Genomic DNA, 17,786 nt, shown 5'->3' with positions numbered 1-17,786 from the left:
TCTATCTCTATACTGTTACACCAATTCATCAATATCGATTTGGTGATATACGAGTATTTAGATCGGAAAGGGTAATATACAAATATAGGTTCGAATAAATAGAAGGTCAGAAATAAAATACGATTATCATCATATCACATATCGTCACGCCTTTTATCCCCGATAGGGTAGACAGATGTGCACAGCACGGCACGTAATACCACTGTACAATTTACACCCACTTTTCACAATTTATGTTGTAAAATCCCATGTAATATGTGTGGTGGTGAGTCTATTGCCATATACTGGTCACATTTCCAGACTCCGTATTCCCAATGATAAATTTTCGAAAAACCGAAAAATGTCCAGCAGTACTTCAGCGACCGAGCCAGGAATCGAACCCAAGACCCCTTGCCCGACAGTTGTACTTGCAACCACTCGGCCAACGAGGCAGTAAAATATGATTATATAAACTTTAATTCTTCTAAATTAGTCTATGTACCATATTAAAGCCTAATATCTGTCTCTTCGTAACGAAATTATAGTTATACTTCCATGAAAACATAAACTACATGCTAATTTCTAAAAGAAATTAATAAAATATACTTTACTGTACACTGGTATTTATCTATAGTAGAAATATAAACTTCATCTTAAAGGAACTAGCTGCTCTCCTTATAAATTCAAACAGCAAAGCTTTCTGAATTAAAGAGCTGCTGTCAACTTGTTACTTACTGCTAATGCATATTTTAAAAGGAGCTTTTAGTAATATTACGTAGTTCCAACAGACATTATGAACTAAGAACAGTTTTTAATCACTATCGAATGCTTTATGGTAAAAAGAGAAAATGTTTTACGTCTCCTTTACTCCAACATACAATTAAGTTGCCATGGCAACTAAGTTTACTAACATGACATTCGAACATGTTATAAATGTTATAATAGTGTGCTTATGTCAAAACGGAACAGTTAGATTTTAGGATGGTCACGGTTTATTTTAACGTTATTTAATTTAAATAGAAATACTTCACTTTTTTTTATTTTGTTCCGGACCTCTACAATGCGATCTGCACGTGGGACACCTTCTCACAATAAGAAATCTCTGTTAAATATCTATGGACGCCTGTCTTGTTCACCTACTAACGGGAAGCATTTAAACTTCTGCACAGACTTTGAAAAATCTATCGTGATTAACAGCTTCAAGAGACGAGGATGGAAACAAGTGATGCCGGACGAGGATTGGCACTTATACTGGGCAAATACTGTGAACTGCCGCTCTATATTCAGCTTAGAGTGCGGCCTGCGACTCGGTGAGAACCAACTGATAAACCATTTCCCCAACCACTACGAACTAGTGCGTAAAGATTTACTCGTAAAAAATATAAAACGATACAGAAAAGAATTGGAAAAAGACTCTAATCCCCTTGCGGAAAAAACTGAAGTGAAGCTCCCGAGCGGGCAAGTCATCACTCGCTATTTATATTTAGATTTCATTCCGGTTACGTTCGTGCTGCCTTCTGACTACAACATGTTTGTAGAGGAGTACCGAAAATTTCCTCAAACAACCTGGATTCTGAAGCCTTGCGGCAAATCCCAAGGCGCTGGCATTTTCCTTATAAACAAACTGTCGAAACTGAAAAAGTGGTCTCGGGAATCTAAGAAATATTTACAGCATCATCTGACAAGTAAAGATACTTATGTCATATCTCGCTACATAGATAATCCGCTTCTTATCGGAGGGAAGAAATTCGATTTGAGGATTTACGTCCTCGTTACGTCGTTCCGTCCTTTAAAAGCTTACATGTTTCGAAATGGATTTTGTAGATTTTGCACAATGAAGTACGATACGAGCGTTACCGAACTCGACAATATGTATGTTCATTTAACGAATGTAAGCGTACAAAAACACGGCAGCGAGTACAATAGCCAGCACGGTGGGAAGCTGGGCATACATAACTTGAAGCTTTATTTGGAAGGGACGCGCGGCCGAGAGGTGACCAATCGACTGTTCGAGAACATCCAGTGGTTGATAGTGCACTCGTTAAAGGCCGTGGCGCACGTTATGTCGAATGACCGCCATTGCTTTGAGTGTTACGGTTACGACATAATCATAGACGATAACTTGAAGCCGTGGCTTATAGAGGTGAACGCCTCCCCATCGATGACGGCTACCACGGTTAACGACAGGATACTCAAGTACAAACTCTTGGATAATCTTTTATCGGTTGTTCTGCCTCCGGGCGGGATCCCGGACGCCCGCTGGAACAAAACGCCGAGCGCTGAAGCTTTAGGGGATTTTCAAATACTCATCGATGAAGATTCTATGTATAAAGGGGAAATGGAACTTGCACAGCGTGATAAAGGTGCTCGGAAAAACTAATGTATGTTTGTTTAATTGTGTTGTTTAATAAATACAAAAATAATATTTTAATTCGTTTTATTAATAAACTAGACATAAAACAGGATGAAAAAAAACAGCAAATGATAATATTTTGCATGGGATTATTTTTTTATTCAAAAATAATTCTAAAGAATACTAATAAAATTAAGTAATAATAATGTTGTAACAGTTTTATATAATCCCCTTTTTAGTTTTATTCACCCTGTCTTAAAACATTTATAATATTGTAATAAATTAAGTCCTCACACGGTGATACTTGTTGTAGCGAGAGTTAACGTCGTCCTTTTCTATAAGTTCCTCATCGATCAACAATTCGAAGTCACCGAGCGCCTCAGCTGTGGGAGTCTTGTTCCACCTCGCATCAGGAATACCGTCTGGCGGCACCACTACCGACACTATATTATCTATCAATTTGTATTTCAATATCCTATCATTATGAGTCGTTGATTGTAGAGACGGCGAAGCATTCACTTCTACAAGCCAAGGCTTTAAAGTATTGTCTATTATTATATCGTACCCGTAACATTCAAAGCAGTGGCGATCGTTAGCCATAACCGGCGCGACAGCTTTCAAAGAGTGAACAATAAGCCATTGCATTTCTGCAAACAACCTGTCAGTAACAGATCGCCCTCTCGTGCCCTCCAGATACAAACGGAAATTCTGGATACTCATTTTCCCACCGTGCAAACTGTTGTAGTCACCGCCGTGTTTCTGTACGCTAACATTAGTCAAATGCACGTACATATTATCGAGCTCAGTTACGCTCGTATCGTATTTCACTGTACAGAATCTACAGAAGCCGTGTTGGAATAAGTACGCTTTTAATGGGCGGAATGACGTCACCAGCACGTACAGTCGCAGGTCGAATTTCTTCCCGCCAATTAAGAGCGGGTTGTCGATGTAACGCGATATAACATAACTTTCTTTACTAGTCAACTGGGGATGGAACGGAGTTTTCGCTTCACGAGACCACTTCTTGAGTTTCGAAAGTTTATTTATTAGAAATATTCCAGCCCCTTGAGACTTTCCGCACGGTTTCATTATCCACGTGCTCTGGGGAGATTTTCTATATTCTTCGACGAACATGTTGTAGTCAGCTGGCAGTACGTAGGTAACTGGTATGAAATCTAAGTGTATGTAGCGAGTTAATACTTGTCCATTAGGCAAGGGAACCTCCGTCTTTTCGGCGAGAGGATTACCTTCTCTCTCCAGTTCTTTTCTATATCTTTTGATATTTTTTACTAACAAATCTTTGCGCGACAGTTCATAATGGTTTGGGAAGTGATTTATCATTTGGTTGTCGTTCATTCGGTAGCCGCTTTCGATGCTGAAAATTGTTCGGCAATTTTGTGTGAAGGACCAGTAAAAGTTCCATTCATCGTCGGGTCCCACTTGGATCCAACCGCGGCGCTCGAAGTTGCTCATTATCACAGACTTCTCCAAGTCGGTACAGTAAGTCACTCTACCTTTCTCCACTACTGGCGGCGTAACTTTACCGTAAACGGCGGGGGATATCTTTTTCACTTCTTGGGTCATTGCGGACTAAAATTCTATATTAAAGTCATAGTTAAAAAAATAAAAATATATGATCAACAAAAGTAAAAATAAAATGCTTGGTAATAATTTCGATTTGTCACTGTCAATTTCGTTTTTAATTTTTATACTGTAGTCATGTTGCCACTGTGAAAAAAGAAGTGTGCTCTCTTTTGTGTTTGTGGTGGAGTAATTAATTTTCCAATTTAGCCGATAATTATGGGAAGCGAAATTGGTGCCTGTTGTTAGCAGCAAATTAAAAAATCATTATTGATTGATGGATGGCCCATCAAACATTTTTATAGTGGCAGCCTCGTTGGCGCGTTCCCTAGAGGAACAGGTAAAAAGAATAAAAGCCATTGTGTCTTCAGTTTACCATCCAATTTTAGTAGAGGCGACTTCAATTCCCTGAGGAAATCTCGCTCAATATTTTCTCTTCTTTTGTTTGTTTGTATCATTTTCTAAACTACACCGCGATAATCTGCCTTTTCATATCGTAAATGTGAACTTCGTAAGGAAGGTTTCGTAGGTTACTGGGATAGGGGAATAAGGTAGAATTATTTATGTTAGGGGAACTAAAAATGAAGCTTGCGTAGCATATTTTGTACACATGATTTATTATTTAGATGCTATCCCAGTTCATGGTTGACGGAATAAAATACCTGTTTTTTTAGCTGAATAAGATTGGATAAACAACGAAAACTGCGTCGTTGGTCGAAATACTATTGTTTATGTTCAGTTCATTTATCTTGTTTTGAAATATTCTGTCGAGATAAACCTCTATCTAGAATATTGGACGTATATTCGATAGCGCTACTACGCAATTCGCCTATAAACTTTTGTTCGAGTGAACGTATTTTTTTTTGCCCAACTCCATACAATACTGTAAAAAATATTTGCAGAGCTTTCTATCGGACTAAAAAAAGAGTTTGCAAAGGTTTTCATCTAAATGTAAACTTCAGTGAACATGCAGGGTAAACGTAATCAATGTGGACTTCAATGAATTTGACTACACGGTGGGTGCGATGTCTGGGCAACCGGCTGCTGTGCAACGTGTAGCGTGTTCGATTCCCGCACGGAGCAACTGTTTGTGTGATCCACAAATTGTTGTTCCGGGTCTGGGTGTCATGTTGTAAACTCACCCACGACACAGGAGAAAATAGTGTGTGAGGCTTTTTTTCCTTGTGTTTCTGATTTTTCAACAAGCATATAAGGGTTACAAAATCTCTTAACATATTTTAGTCACAAAAACATGGAAATAAAGAAAAATGCTTATAAATAAAACAGACCTCTGGTAGGGAACGGCCGTTTTCAAGTACCTATCATTCATCATAGCGGCCGACGCTCAATCTCTGCTCACCCACTGGGGAATAAACTTGATGATGCTTTTTTATTTCTTTGTTATGTTTCTGCCAAAATATGAAAAGGGGAAACATGAGGAATGTGACAAAATTGCGACCATGACTAAAGTACTTTATACAAAATTGTTTTTGTTATTTTTTTACAATACTTTCTTTAGTGTATAGCTTGACTTGCTGAAGCGTCTATCCATTTATTTGGTGATTCAAAATGTGAATTATAAAGTTTTTTAGTACTGTAGTTAAAGGATTTATCATGTTGTAATGATAATACCTGCCATTTTCGCTTGCCCAGTGCACGCTATACTTATGTGAGTCAGCTGGGCAATTGTGTTTGTAACTGTTAGGTCGACATGACCTTGAATATATTTGTATAATATCAATACTGAGGAAAAGTTTGCTCGGTAATGTAGAAAGGAGCACGTGACTTTGTATAGAGTCAGTCTGCTCGTTTACCGCGTATACCATAAAAAATGCTAGTGTGTCACTTCAATAATAACATTCAGTTGAGCAAACTGGTTGTACGATCCAACAGAAAAGACAAGAGGTATGATCCTATATTTCGGAGTAGTTAGGAAACTGGAAAGCAATAATATCTAGTCTACTTTTTCGATGGAGGCAAAATCGCCACCGGTCACACACATTGTGCCCATATTCAGAAGCACGTACATAAAAACTCAATGTTTCCTTCTTCTCCACCCAATACCTGCACAGCAAAATAAAATAACATTATTTATTTCCCATGTTCAAATTATCCTGTATTTTCGTAGGCTGGTTATTATTTCTTCCATTTCCTACACTATCCCATGTCACACGGACGCAATCATGAGATCAGCATCAGAGCCTGACAGTTGGGTAACGAAGGGGAACCTCGTTCTAAATCTTCCTTGTATGTAAAACGTTCAGCGTATTTTCTTATTTATTTCTTTTTTTATAAAAACTTCGGGGAGACATAAAAACGTGTGAATTTATTTCTTTTCTCGTGAGTGATATTTCAATTTATTTTGTTGAGAGGTTTTTTTGGTGATAACTATCGTATAAGGTGTATACTTATTACCGCTGTCTATAGGCGAGTTTATTTGATATGAAAATAGATAGGGTGCTAAGAATATCTCTTTGATTGAGGCTAGATAAGAGGTAGGATATGTTTGTTAGCACACCCACAACAGCAGAAAATAACAACGTGGACCCTTTTTTAACATTTCATAATACTGTTGAATTACTAAATATGAACACACATACACGAACGTCTGTGTTCTTATAAATATACCAAAGTAGGTATTATGTAAATTATACCTAAAGACACCTTTAGGTATACATTTTCCTTAAAAGGGTGTCACTATATCTATGCCCAACCCCTAACTCTAACAACAAATTGGACTTCCAAAACTGTCGTCAAATGCCAATTTAAGTTAAAAGTGTTTCTTAAAATGTTTACAAACTTTGCTAAACATCACTATAGACGACCCCATTTTTACTGGCCGTTCGTAATTTTTGAGAAAGGCTTCCAGAAGTTAGGAAATATAAACGAATTCTTTGCAGAAAAAAAGAACACAAAATTAATAACGTTATTAAAATGAGTACGGTAAAATATTTTTTTTCATGGGTCGTAAACTTTATAACACACAAAAAACAATGTCGTTAAAATAAATAAATGTTTATATTACCTCCAAATTCCAACATTAAGTTTTAAAAATTACAAATATATAGTAATTTTAATAACCCTTTCTTCATGATAATAACTAGTGAAGAGTAAAACAATAGTAGGCCGTTTCTCAGAAAAATATTAAAACAACATGTAGGTAGGTGAAGCAAAAACTTAAACAAAATACTTCTCAGAAATATACAAAAAGTACTTCATTAGTCTCGCAAATAAAATTAATGTTATTTTATTTTTTCTCCTAATTAAAATAAAGCAAAAAAATACAGAAATACCTACGTTAACGAACCAAACTTGTATAAAAGGAGGTCTATTCATTTTTCAGGTAAAGCTTTCACGTCTCATTCATTACGAAGTCTACAAAAAGTCGCGGTGTAATCTCAAATCCTTGACCCGGCGAAATAATAAATACATTTCCATCTTTTTCTTTTTTCTAAAGGTGGAGAGGGATGAAAGTCTTTACAAATTGGGGTAATGTCTAATGGATCGTGGAAACTGGAAGGGTCCTCGGGATCGCAAGACAGCAAATGGAGTGTTATTTCATTCACATGTCTGCACTTCTACGCATGAAAATAAAAAGGTACACCCCGTATTTATGTTGTGCATACATTTTTTATGATAACGACATGTGTTTTCCTTGTTGTGACAGGGTGATTTGTTTTTTAAGTATTCTTTTTTTTATATTTGAATATCTGTACAGTATGATGTAAGTCGAAATTGGTTTAAAATGTTGTTTAGATTTTTTGTTTGTAAACTGATCTTAAACAATGTAACAAATCTCATGTTTATCTAATAAAATAACCGCTATGAAAGAGTTCTTCCGACTACCGATTGCCTCGTTGGTCGAGTGGTCATAAGTACGACTACCAGGCAAGAAGTTTCTGATTCGATTCCTGGGTCAAGCAAAGTATTACTGGGTTTCTCGATAATATCTCAGTAGTAGCACAAAGTCTGGAATTATCTATATTCTTATCGCTAGTAAACTGCTTCTGACAGCTACGCTATCACAGACTTTGACAAACAAACCAACAATTCCTATTCTTTACTTCTTTCCAAAATTGGAACGATGCCCAATCAAAGACAATAATCCAATTCCTTTATCACACTATATCCCAATACGATTAACTTGTCACGATTGCACGACTGTTTCATTTTTCCTTTTAATAGAAACCGTCTTCCTCAAATGACACTATACGTGTAACTAAATTACAGTCCTTCAGTGGTATATTAAATCAAAGGAAACCCCATGATTACGGGGTGGGGGACAGAAACGTGACACTTATGTCAAGTAAGAACACCGATATGCGGCGAATCCTTTATACAAAGCGACAATTTATAACAGTAATCCGTTTGAAAAGGAACTATTTTTGCCCCGCCTTGTTACTGGGAATAACTTCATTGGAATATTGGGTTTTCTATTTCTGTTATGTCGTATTGATTGCAGTCGTTTGTAGATTTTTACGCTGCATGAATACATGTGTGAAACTATGGTGTTTATTAGATGGGAATAAAATGTTATTACGTCGTAAAAAGTACGATAGTTAGAATATCGGTTTGGCCAAGTAGTGCCAAACGTGTCTGATTCGGTCTCAAAATCGCATACTGAATCCAGAAAAAAGTAATATTAAGACTCCTTGCAATCCACTGTGCATCGTATTACTGGGCTTTATTAGGTTTTACAAAAATCTCTCTGTAGCAGCACGAATTCTAGAATTGTGCCCAGTACATGGCAATAGGCTCACTCCCTATAACATGAGACTCATAACAAAAATTGTAAAAAGTGGGTATATATTGTATAGCGGCATTACTTGTCGTAATGTGCACCTCTGCCTACCCCTACGTAATTTCCGAACCGTACACAGTTAATACAAACATAACAAGTATCCTAATCGAATTCCCAACATCCCAAGCCGATCGTAACACAAATTAAGATACCAATTAATTGGAATCATGCAAATATTATATTACATATCGGAAGCTATCAACGAACGGACAAACATCGAGAAACTTTGAACGATCCCAATTACAGTAACTCGATATGGACTCGATTAAAATATTGTTTGTACGTAGGTATATGTACGTATATATGTATGTGAATCGAGTTCCCTGCGGAAATAGATGACAATTCTAAAATTGACTGTACATGAAAATAGATTTTTTGTTTATCATTCATTTTGAATCACGAGGTAGAAAAAAAATAAATTAAAAATTGTGTTCTTATATTGTGTGGTCTCCATTTTGCGAAACATTTTAGTATATTTAAATATACAGAATGAATGTAACGTAGTTTGGTAGTATTTTTCAAAACACTAAATCAAAAGCACTAACAAAAAATTAACTAAAAATCACTATTTACTCACGTACATTAATAGAGGAAAACCGTGATTTTTAGTTAATTTAGCTTAATAAATGTTTATTTAAGTTATCAAACTCCAAACATTTTTTCAATTATCCCGTCATTCTGATGTTGTCATAATGCGTTAGCTACACCACCCACGGCCGTCAGTTACTCTGACTCATATTATTGATTTAAAGTTGTCCCTTATTTCCGTCTCACAGTGAAGTTGCCAAGGAATAATTAAAACTTCCTTTCCTTAGTAACTTCGTGTCATATTTAGTTTATGTCACTATGAAGTTCATACGTGGAAATATCTCCTTCATAAGTTAAAAGGATCTAAATTATAGAACATCTGTCATAACTTTTACAATTCTGCATTCAGGTCATATTATACTAGTTACTCCTGCGCGGTTTCACCTGCTGCACAGCTCCTATTGATCGTAGCGATCCTATTAATGTTTTGTAGCCTATAGCCTACTTCATTAAATAGACTATTCAACACGATAAGTTGTTATTCAATTCGAATTCTGAAGAAACTCTTAAGCTTTATTTTTTTATAGTATAAGATCTGTTTAAGTATTTGCGTAATGAGCATATGGATCACCTGATAGAAAGCAATCGCCGCCGCCCATGGGCACTCGAAGTTTTCTGTGAGATCGTTGTATCACTCTAGTCAAGCCGGCCTATTCATACCGAAGCATGGTACATACCCTACATGCTTACTTAAGTGAACATTCGCCACATTTTACCACCTTTTGTCTCCCTGCCGTAAAACAAAGACAGTCTTCTGGTGCATTTACATTATTTAGTATATGGGAGTTACGAAACGACTTTTTTACAACATGACGTGGTTTAAAACCGGTAAACCGGTGAGTAGCTCGTACGAGCGAAATTGAACATTAAATCGTTAACTACTATCAGAATATACTCCGCTTTTTATCAGATTTTCCTGAGAAACTTAATTAAGAATTTATTATGTTCTAACATACGAAAGTTGTTAATTAATACAGTAATTAATTTGGAAATAGGTATCTATAAACATAAGTACCTAACTAAATTTAACACAAAACAATTTACTAGGTGTTCGTATCCAATACCGAAACAGACTTTCCGTTATTGATGTGGCATACCAATAAAAAGACAACGAAGACAAACCTCTCTCGTTTGTCCTGTGAAGCCTAACATATGATGGCCAAAGAACGGCGACAGTGCCATCTATCACGTAGAGCATGAACTATTCAAGCGTTACGTGAAACCGTCAAGTGTCGAGCTTCACTTCAGGATGATTGACACTCAATTGAATATCTCTGCCAACCGCGCAATGGGAACAGAGATACAAAACATTTCGTAGGATACGGAAAATCAAATTTCTACGACAGTTTAAGGTTTCACAGTTCGCTACCTTTTATCTTTATAGTCGTGAAAACTGTAGACTCAGCGCGTTACTGTAATAAGGACGTGTCCACAAAAGATTTTCATTAAGAAAATTCATCAACGCAAACGTAAACGCGACCTCTCACGCTCGCACTCGACATTTATGAAAACGCACGGAAGTGTAGTAAAAATAAAACTTTATGTCGTTCCCAACGAGTTTTATGTCTGTAAATGGTGAATTTCATAATACAGTGTATACTGTGAAGTGAATGAATAAGGCTTGGATCGTGGGTAACTCTGTTTGTAAAGTTATTACCGAACGCCAACGAACAAACGTCACAGTTCGCTCGGGTGAACGATAAAAGTTTTTTTTTGTAGATGGAACCCGTCGTGCTGTTGAGCATTGTTTCGTGCATTTATTTTTATAGTGTGTTTATGATACATCATAAATATTATAAATCGTATTATGATGTTAAATTCATGATAGATTAGATAAATTTAGATATGAAATAGTTAAATATTAATTAAATTGAGTCAATATTTTGACCTAAAATAATCAAAAATACACTTGTAGTATCGGCGGTATAGACAATAAGTGGATAGCGATTTGCAGCTTGTTATCTTCGTATTTTATATATTTATCTAAATAATAACACATAATTTCCTGAGAATTTTATCATCCCTTAAATCAGCAACAACATCATATATGAACATTCGTCATACAAACATCAATAAACATTCTTAAGCGAATAAAGAAAACCTAAAAATAAGCATACATACATAATTATATAAATATTACAACCATTAACAGTCTAAACTTACACACAAACTACGAGACTAAACGCCCCCATAAAATTCTAAAACAAAATAGAACTAACAAAAAGTTTCATACACTTCAGCCACACATTGAGAACAGTCCACAAATCGCAACCACTAATCGTACAGACTTGTATATCAGGGACCAAATTGCATTTGGCGCCGCAGAACACGTGCTACATGAATTACGAACAGACTGACTGTAAACCGGTTTATGATAGAAACTGCTAAATTGTATTGGTAGTAGCCATTTTTGGATTGCACGCGAAATACAGTTAGTTTTCACAATAAGTTTATATTGTGTTTCGTCGTGTGAGTGTAGCAATCCTGTCACCGAATCCTCAACAAACCCCAAGAGACTTGCAACGCATCTGGTGTTTCTTTTTTTTTTTAGGGGGGAAAATCATCCTATGGCTTTTCTCGCCTTGGGCGAGGCGAGAGGGAGTGTCAGACTCTTACTGACTAAAAAGCACCCCATTCCTACTCCTGCTTTTCGAACCGGAGCCCCGGTAAACCCGCTAGGTAGTCCGCAGCTCCGGATCAGGCATCAGCCCTACTGGGCCCCATCTGTGGTGGTCTGATGGCTCTTTGAGGCGCGCGCGGAACGCGACGCGCCGCACGCACGGGTCTGGTTCTGTTCGGGCGGTGAGCTACCCTTGCTCGCCGTCCGCAGACCCGCACTTACGGTGGCCGGAGATCGTCTCGCGATCCCCGACGCCCGGAGTGTCTCTCGCGACGGCTGGGGCGTGAGGAGGTTTGTTCTCTCACGCGCCCCGCCTCCTCCTTAGCTAGCATGACTGCTTCGCAGAAGGAGGAGACGGCATCCCATTCCCCCTCGCTCCGCACCATGGCTTGTACCAATGCCGGGCGCGAGAGGTCGCCGTCGCCGACCACATCCCTGAGGACACGGCTCAACCCATGCAGGGCACACCGCCACCGTATATTCCACCGTGTCCTCCGGGCGGTCCTCGCAGTGATGACACCCGGACGGTTCCTCCTGCCTAATCAGAAATAGGAACCTACCGAAGCTCCCATGTCCAGTAAACACTAGCGGCAGGCGGTAAGTGAGAAGGCCGTGGCGCCCATCAAGCCACTCCTCAAAGAGGGGACTTACCGCTGCAATGACAGCGAGCTCAAACGCATCTATCTGGTGTTGCGGGTGTTTATTGGCGGCATCGATTGCCTACCATTAGGTAATTCGTTTGCTCGTTTACCAACTTTTCCCAATAAAAGTTTCACTTATTATATAGACTGGGATTATGTAAAAATTTAAATTATCTTTTTTTGTCATAAGATATTTAAAGACAACAAGATATTTTTGGTGGTATTTTGAAGCACAATTTACCCATAAAATGGAACATTCAATCGGTGTTAATTTTATCCCCTTTTTAAAAATAACCAAACGAGGTTCTCAAACAAAAAATAAAAAGAGAGAAAATATTTAAATTGCATTTATTATGCTTAGTTACTCACGCAAAGTCAATGATTACTTTAGCTAACTTCGTTACTTAAATAATTCAAAGAGTTGACGTTTTATTTGAAGTTTTATTGAGTTACAGCAACTAAACCGGTTGTCGTCATTTATCAGGCGGCTCGATTCAAAGAGGTCGTTTAATTTTCAAATATCCAAGTTGTTCTCGAGTTTTAAGGAAAACACACCGAGATTATATAAAACAGTCTATCGTCCCGCAAGTCGTAAACGATGATAATAGGAAGGAGCTTTGTTGAATTATTAACTAAAGGAGACAATAGCCAAGCTTCATATACCAAAATTAATGCACGTACCCTCTTGTTTCAGGTACAAAGAGAAATTTCACTACCTATAACCTGTAGTCATTCTGAAAACCCCTTTCGGTTCATTAGCGTAATGTTACGTTAGCTGAAAATACCTATAAACGTAGAGTGAAAGGTGCCCACAGTAATACAAATATTTCACCGAAACGATTCGACTCTGCGACGTAATGTGGCCGCGTAGTTATGGCTACACTACATCTGCTACGAATGCCTACGGCGCGGCGTAGCATTTGCTACGCGACTACGCGGTTGCGAATGTAGTTTCACATGTTGTAATAGCCATGCGTTGCGTAGTGTATTACATTCATTATGAACATTTCGTTTTAACTTGATTCATTCATTTTTTATTTTAACATTGTGGAGCTCGTAATTTCGTCGCTCGTACGCTCGTAAACGTATTTCGTAGTATTTTAAATGGCCGTAATTAAATTGGGTTGGAAATTTATTGCACTAGCCATTAACCTCGGTTTCGCTTATGTTACCGTCTGACTTGAACTGAAATATTTTTGCTAGTAGCTTAAATTTGAATGAATGTAAGCCTGCCCGTTGTTTAATAAGGTTGCCTTGTAATGTTCGAAAAATAACTTCGGGTTGTGTGTTTTACAGCTGGCATTGTAATGCTGTATTTTAGTTCGTGATATATGTTATCCTACTTATTTATTAGATTTCTAGTGTACATACGATTTAAGACATTATATGAACGAGGCTAAAATTAAATATTGATTGCTTTTGCTTTTGATTTGTAACATAATATTGTGGGAATCTTTTTTCTTGAAAATACTACGTGAAGTCTCATGAATATTGTGTAATACATTCCACTCAATCTGGGGATTTCTGAATAACTAAATAGTATTATTTTATTTAACAGCAACAAATCGAGATTTATCATGGATATAACAATACAAGAGCTACGTGTTTCGACGTTTGGCTCCTAAGTTGGAACGGACGGGGGCTGCACTTAAGCGGCTCCTGCCCAACCTCGGGGGCCAAATGCCTCCTGCCGGAGGTTGTACGCGGGGATCGTGCGGTCCATGGCCCTCTACGGCGCCCCTGTGTGGGCGCCGAACCTGATGCGGCGGCCAGCTCGGGCGCTGCTCACGTCCCAGAGGGTCATGGCCATCCGGGTGATCCGCGGATATCGCGCGATCTCCGGAGAGGCGGCGAACCTCCTTGCCGGATTACCGCCGTGGGATTTGGAGGCGAAAGTGCTTGCGCGCGTCTTCTGTTTGCGCGCCGACGCGCGTCGCCGGGGCGAAACTCCACTGCCGCGCCAGATTAGTGCGTGGCGGGACGAGCTCCGGCGCGATCTCATGGCGGAATGGCAACAGCGACTGTCGCAACCGAGGGCTGGGCTCGCTGTCATTGCAGCGGTAAGTCCCCTCTTTGAGGAGTGGCTAGAGAGGCGCCACGGCGTCCTCACCTACCGCCTGACGCAGGTGCTTACCGGACATGGAAGCTTCGGTAGGTTCCTGTTTCTGATTGGGCGGGAGGAAACGCCCGGGTGTCATCACTGCGAAGACCGCCCGGAGGACACGGTTGAACATACGCTTGCGGTCTGCCCTGCGTGGGCTGAGCACCGCCGTATCCTCAGGGATGTGGTCGGCGACGGCGCCCTCTCGCGTCCGGCACTGATACAAGCCATGGTGCGGAGCGAGGGGGACTGGGATGCCGTCTCCTCCTTCTGCGAAGCAGTCATGCTAGCTAAGGAGGAGGCGGGGCGCGTGAGAGAAAGAACCTCTTCACGCCCCAGCCGTCGCGAGAGACACTCCGGGCGTCGGGGATCGCGCGACGATCTCCGGCCACCGTAAGTGCGGGTCTGCGGACGGCGAGCAAGGGTAGCTCGCCGCCCGACCAGAACCAGACCCGTGCGTGCGGCGCGTCGCGTTCTGCGCGCGCCTCAAAGAGCCATCAGACCACCACAGATGGGGCCCAGTAGGGCTGATGCCTAATCCGGAGCTGCGGACAACCTAGCGGGTTTACCGGGGCTCCGGCTCGACGGGCAGGAGTAGGAACGGGGTGGTTTTTAGTCAGTAAGAGTCTGACACTCCCTCTCGCCTCGCCCAAGGCGGGAGAAGTCATTGGATGATTTTCCACCCTAAAAAAAAAAAAAAAAAAAAAAAAAAAGAGCTACGTGTTTATTCTGTGTGTGGAATATTTTACGAATACTTGACTTGAAGTGAGCTCACTGAATCAAAACATATTTAGACAATATCGTATTTATGTTTTCACAACAATATAAATATATGAGTATTTCATGTTATTAGGATTTCGAACTGCTTTTTCTATACATTTCATTTGAGTTCCTAAGTCACATTCTATTTGGAACTGATTTCAATGTTCTATTTCATAACACTAAAGATTATTTTCAACGTGCATCAAGAAAACTGACCGCTACACTCAGAGTTTTTTTTTTTCTCAGAGGATTTTGTTTTGTTAGATTAAAGATTTTGTTGACAAAATCTTTACTAAGGAATAGTTTAAGTAAACATTAATTGTCTTTGAGTACAGCAGTAAGTTTCATACTAGACGAACAAAAATATAAAAAAGTGACGGGTTAATATTATTCAAAAAAATAGGAGGAAATAAACGAGGCACATACGTCGCCATCAATATTTCTATGACAGCCCTAAATCAGGTGTTCTGTCATTCCGACGGTGAACGCCGAAGGGGGAATTGGCGGAAATTGCACTCAATTGAAGGCATCGTCCCAAGCCTACAAATTACGAATATACTGCAAGTCGGGACTTATAACTAGGGATGTGCCTTCCTATTGCCAGTACGTGATCACCTGACAACCCTATTTATAGTTTGTTGTGACTGTACGGATTCGTTTTTCAATACTTTGAAACGTTTTGGATTTCAATGTAAGTCTGTGAAGTTCTGTTATGGTCGCAGTTTATTATGTTGTATTGTTTATTCCCTTTTAATTTACTATGAATATACTAGTAATAATATAAGAATAGTAACTAACAAGAATATTAACATTTTATATTTTCGACCATAATGGACTTACTTACAACATAGTTATGAAAAGTGGGTGTACGGTTACGTACTATAATTTGCACTTCTGCCACCCCTTCTGGGATAAAAGGCGTGATGATAAAGACAAAAAATTAAGCTTCATAAGGTTACAAATAAGAAACTCCTTTTTTATCCTTACATAAAAATAGTGACACGCTACATTTACGGAGTAAATCAACCACATTGCTAGAGGAAAATGTATGTGGCAGGATAGAATTCCACAGCGTACGTAGTCCGACACGCACTTGAATTTTTATAGCTTCATAAGTAACTGAGTTCACATCAGTCTCGTCGCCCATGTAATAATGTTTCTGTTGCTAATACATAAGTTACGTAACAATCTTGTCTAACTAACTCTTCTAGTAGTGAGACATTTTGTATGGAGATGAGGATATTTATTTTTTCTTTCTTTAAAGAAACTTTGCCACACGTTAGGATTTTTCGAAGTTGTCTTTTTATTTAACATACACATCACACCCAGAGGAAAAAACTATTTGTGGATCACACAAGAATTGCTCCATGTGGGAATCGAACCCGCTACACGGTTGCCCAGCCACCGCGCCAACCGTGCAATCAAAACTATTGTATAAAGATGCTTTTCCACCTGAGATGTGCTATGTCAGTCAGGTTTAAATTCATAACAGGTTTTTGACTTTAGTTTTTAACTTTTCATTAAAATAGCCAGGTTCGTATATCAAGTTATATGTGCATGCAGTATTATCTACCAAGGTACATATCTACTTTATATCATAGAACGCAGTCGTCACATAACGATATAATAATATCAGAACATAAAACCACTAAAAATATAACATAATAATATTTATTACATCATTACACGTATCCCAATAACCAGTAATCAGCCACAGCCACAATTTATAGTTGCAGTACACTCATAAATTTAACCGCTTTCTGCTCTAAAGAGCTCATTAAACCCTCTCCCGGCTTGTGATACTAAGTAGTTCCTAGGGCATATTAAACGTGAACTTTGATAACACTTTCAAACTTCGCAAATGCTATAAGTTAGACGACTGCAAGATTAGATTAAGTGTGCCCGGAAAACTAATACGAGGCGGAATTTAATTATTGTGTTAAGTTTAGTTACTTGGTAATTATTTATGCAGCAGCAAAACACGTGTTACTCGTATTAGGTATGTTTAGATACCACCACGAAAAGGATAGGTACTGATATAAATTAAATCGGAGCTAATTTTGCGCTCACTCAAAACCAACGAGTCAGTGAAATCTTATTACAAAGTATCATGCTACCACTTAAGTAGACTTACTACTTAACAAAATTATAAATATCCATAATTAACCTTCATCTAAGGAAACTTCATTAATCAAAACGCGTATAACGTTACCGAAAAAAAGTCCTTAGTTCCCAAATTTTACATAGCAAGTCGTAGATTTTTGTTCAGCGATTTCGCCGCAACGTGATTAATAACTTTCGTAGTGACGAAGCGCTTCGTGGATTTTTCAATCGAAGTTAGCTCGCACTCTAAGCCCAGC

The 17,786-nt window shown here is 38.8% G+C and overlaps 3 protein-coding genes across 3 annotated transcripts; 2 read left to right on the top strand and 1 right to left on the bottom strand.

Moving 5' to 3' along the window:
- The first annotated feature begins 911 nt into the window (after positions 1-911).
- Positions 912-2,404, top strand: LOC118264303 (polyglutamylase complex subunit TTLL1-like). Its single transcript, XM_035576773.2, has one exon. It carries the CDS (start codon positions 1,040-1,042, stop codon positions 2,357-2,359), a length of 1,320 nt encoding a protein of 439 aa, XP_035432666.2. The 5' UTR covers positions 912-1,039; the 3' UTR covers positions 2,360-2,404.
- Positions 2,402-4,022, bottom strand: LOC118264313 (polyglutamylase complex subunit TTLL1-like). The gene has a single exon (XM_035576785.2). The coding sequence runs from the start codon at positions 3,914-3,916 to the stop codon at positions 2,615-2,617; it is 1,302 nt and encodes a 433-aa protein (XP_035432678.2). The 5' UTR covers positions 3,917-4,022; the 3' UTR covers positions 2,402-2,614.
- Positions 4,023-14,409: 10,387 nt separating this feature from the next.
- On the top strand, positions 14,410-15,259 carry LOC126912532 (uncharacterized). Its single transcript, XM_050705074.1, has one exon. It carries the CDS (start codon positions 14,564-14,566, stop codon positions 15,059-15,061), a length of 498 nt encoding a protein of 165 aa, XP_050561031.1. The 5' UTR covers positions 14,410-14,563; the 3' UTR covers positions 15,062-15,259.
- Positions 15,260-17,786: the final 2,527 nt, after the last annotated feature.

The sequence above is a fragment of the Spodoptera frugiperda genome, chromosome 26 (genome assembly GCF_023101765.2).
Source record: "Spodoptera frugiperda isolate SF20-4 chromosome 26, AGI-APGP_CSIRO_Sfru_2.0, whole genome shotgun sequence".
Classification (NCBI taxonomy): Eukaryota; Metazoa; Arthropoda; class Insecta; order Lepidoptera; family Noctuidae; genus Spodoptera; species Spodoptera frugiperda.
This window is presented reverse-complemented; position numbering and strand designations above follow the sequence as displayed.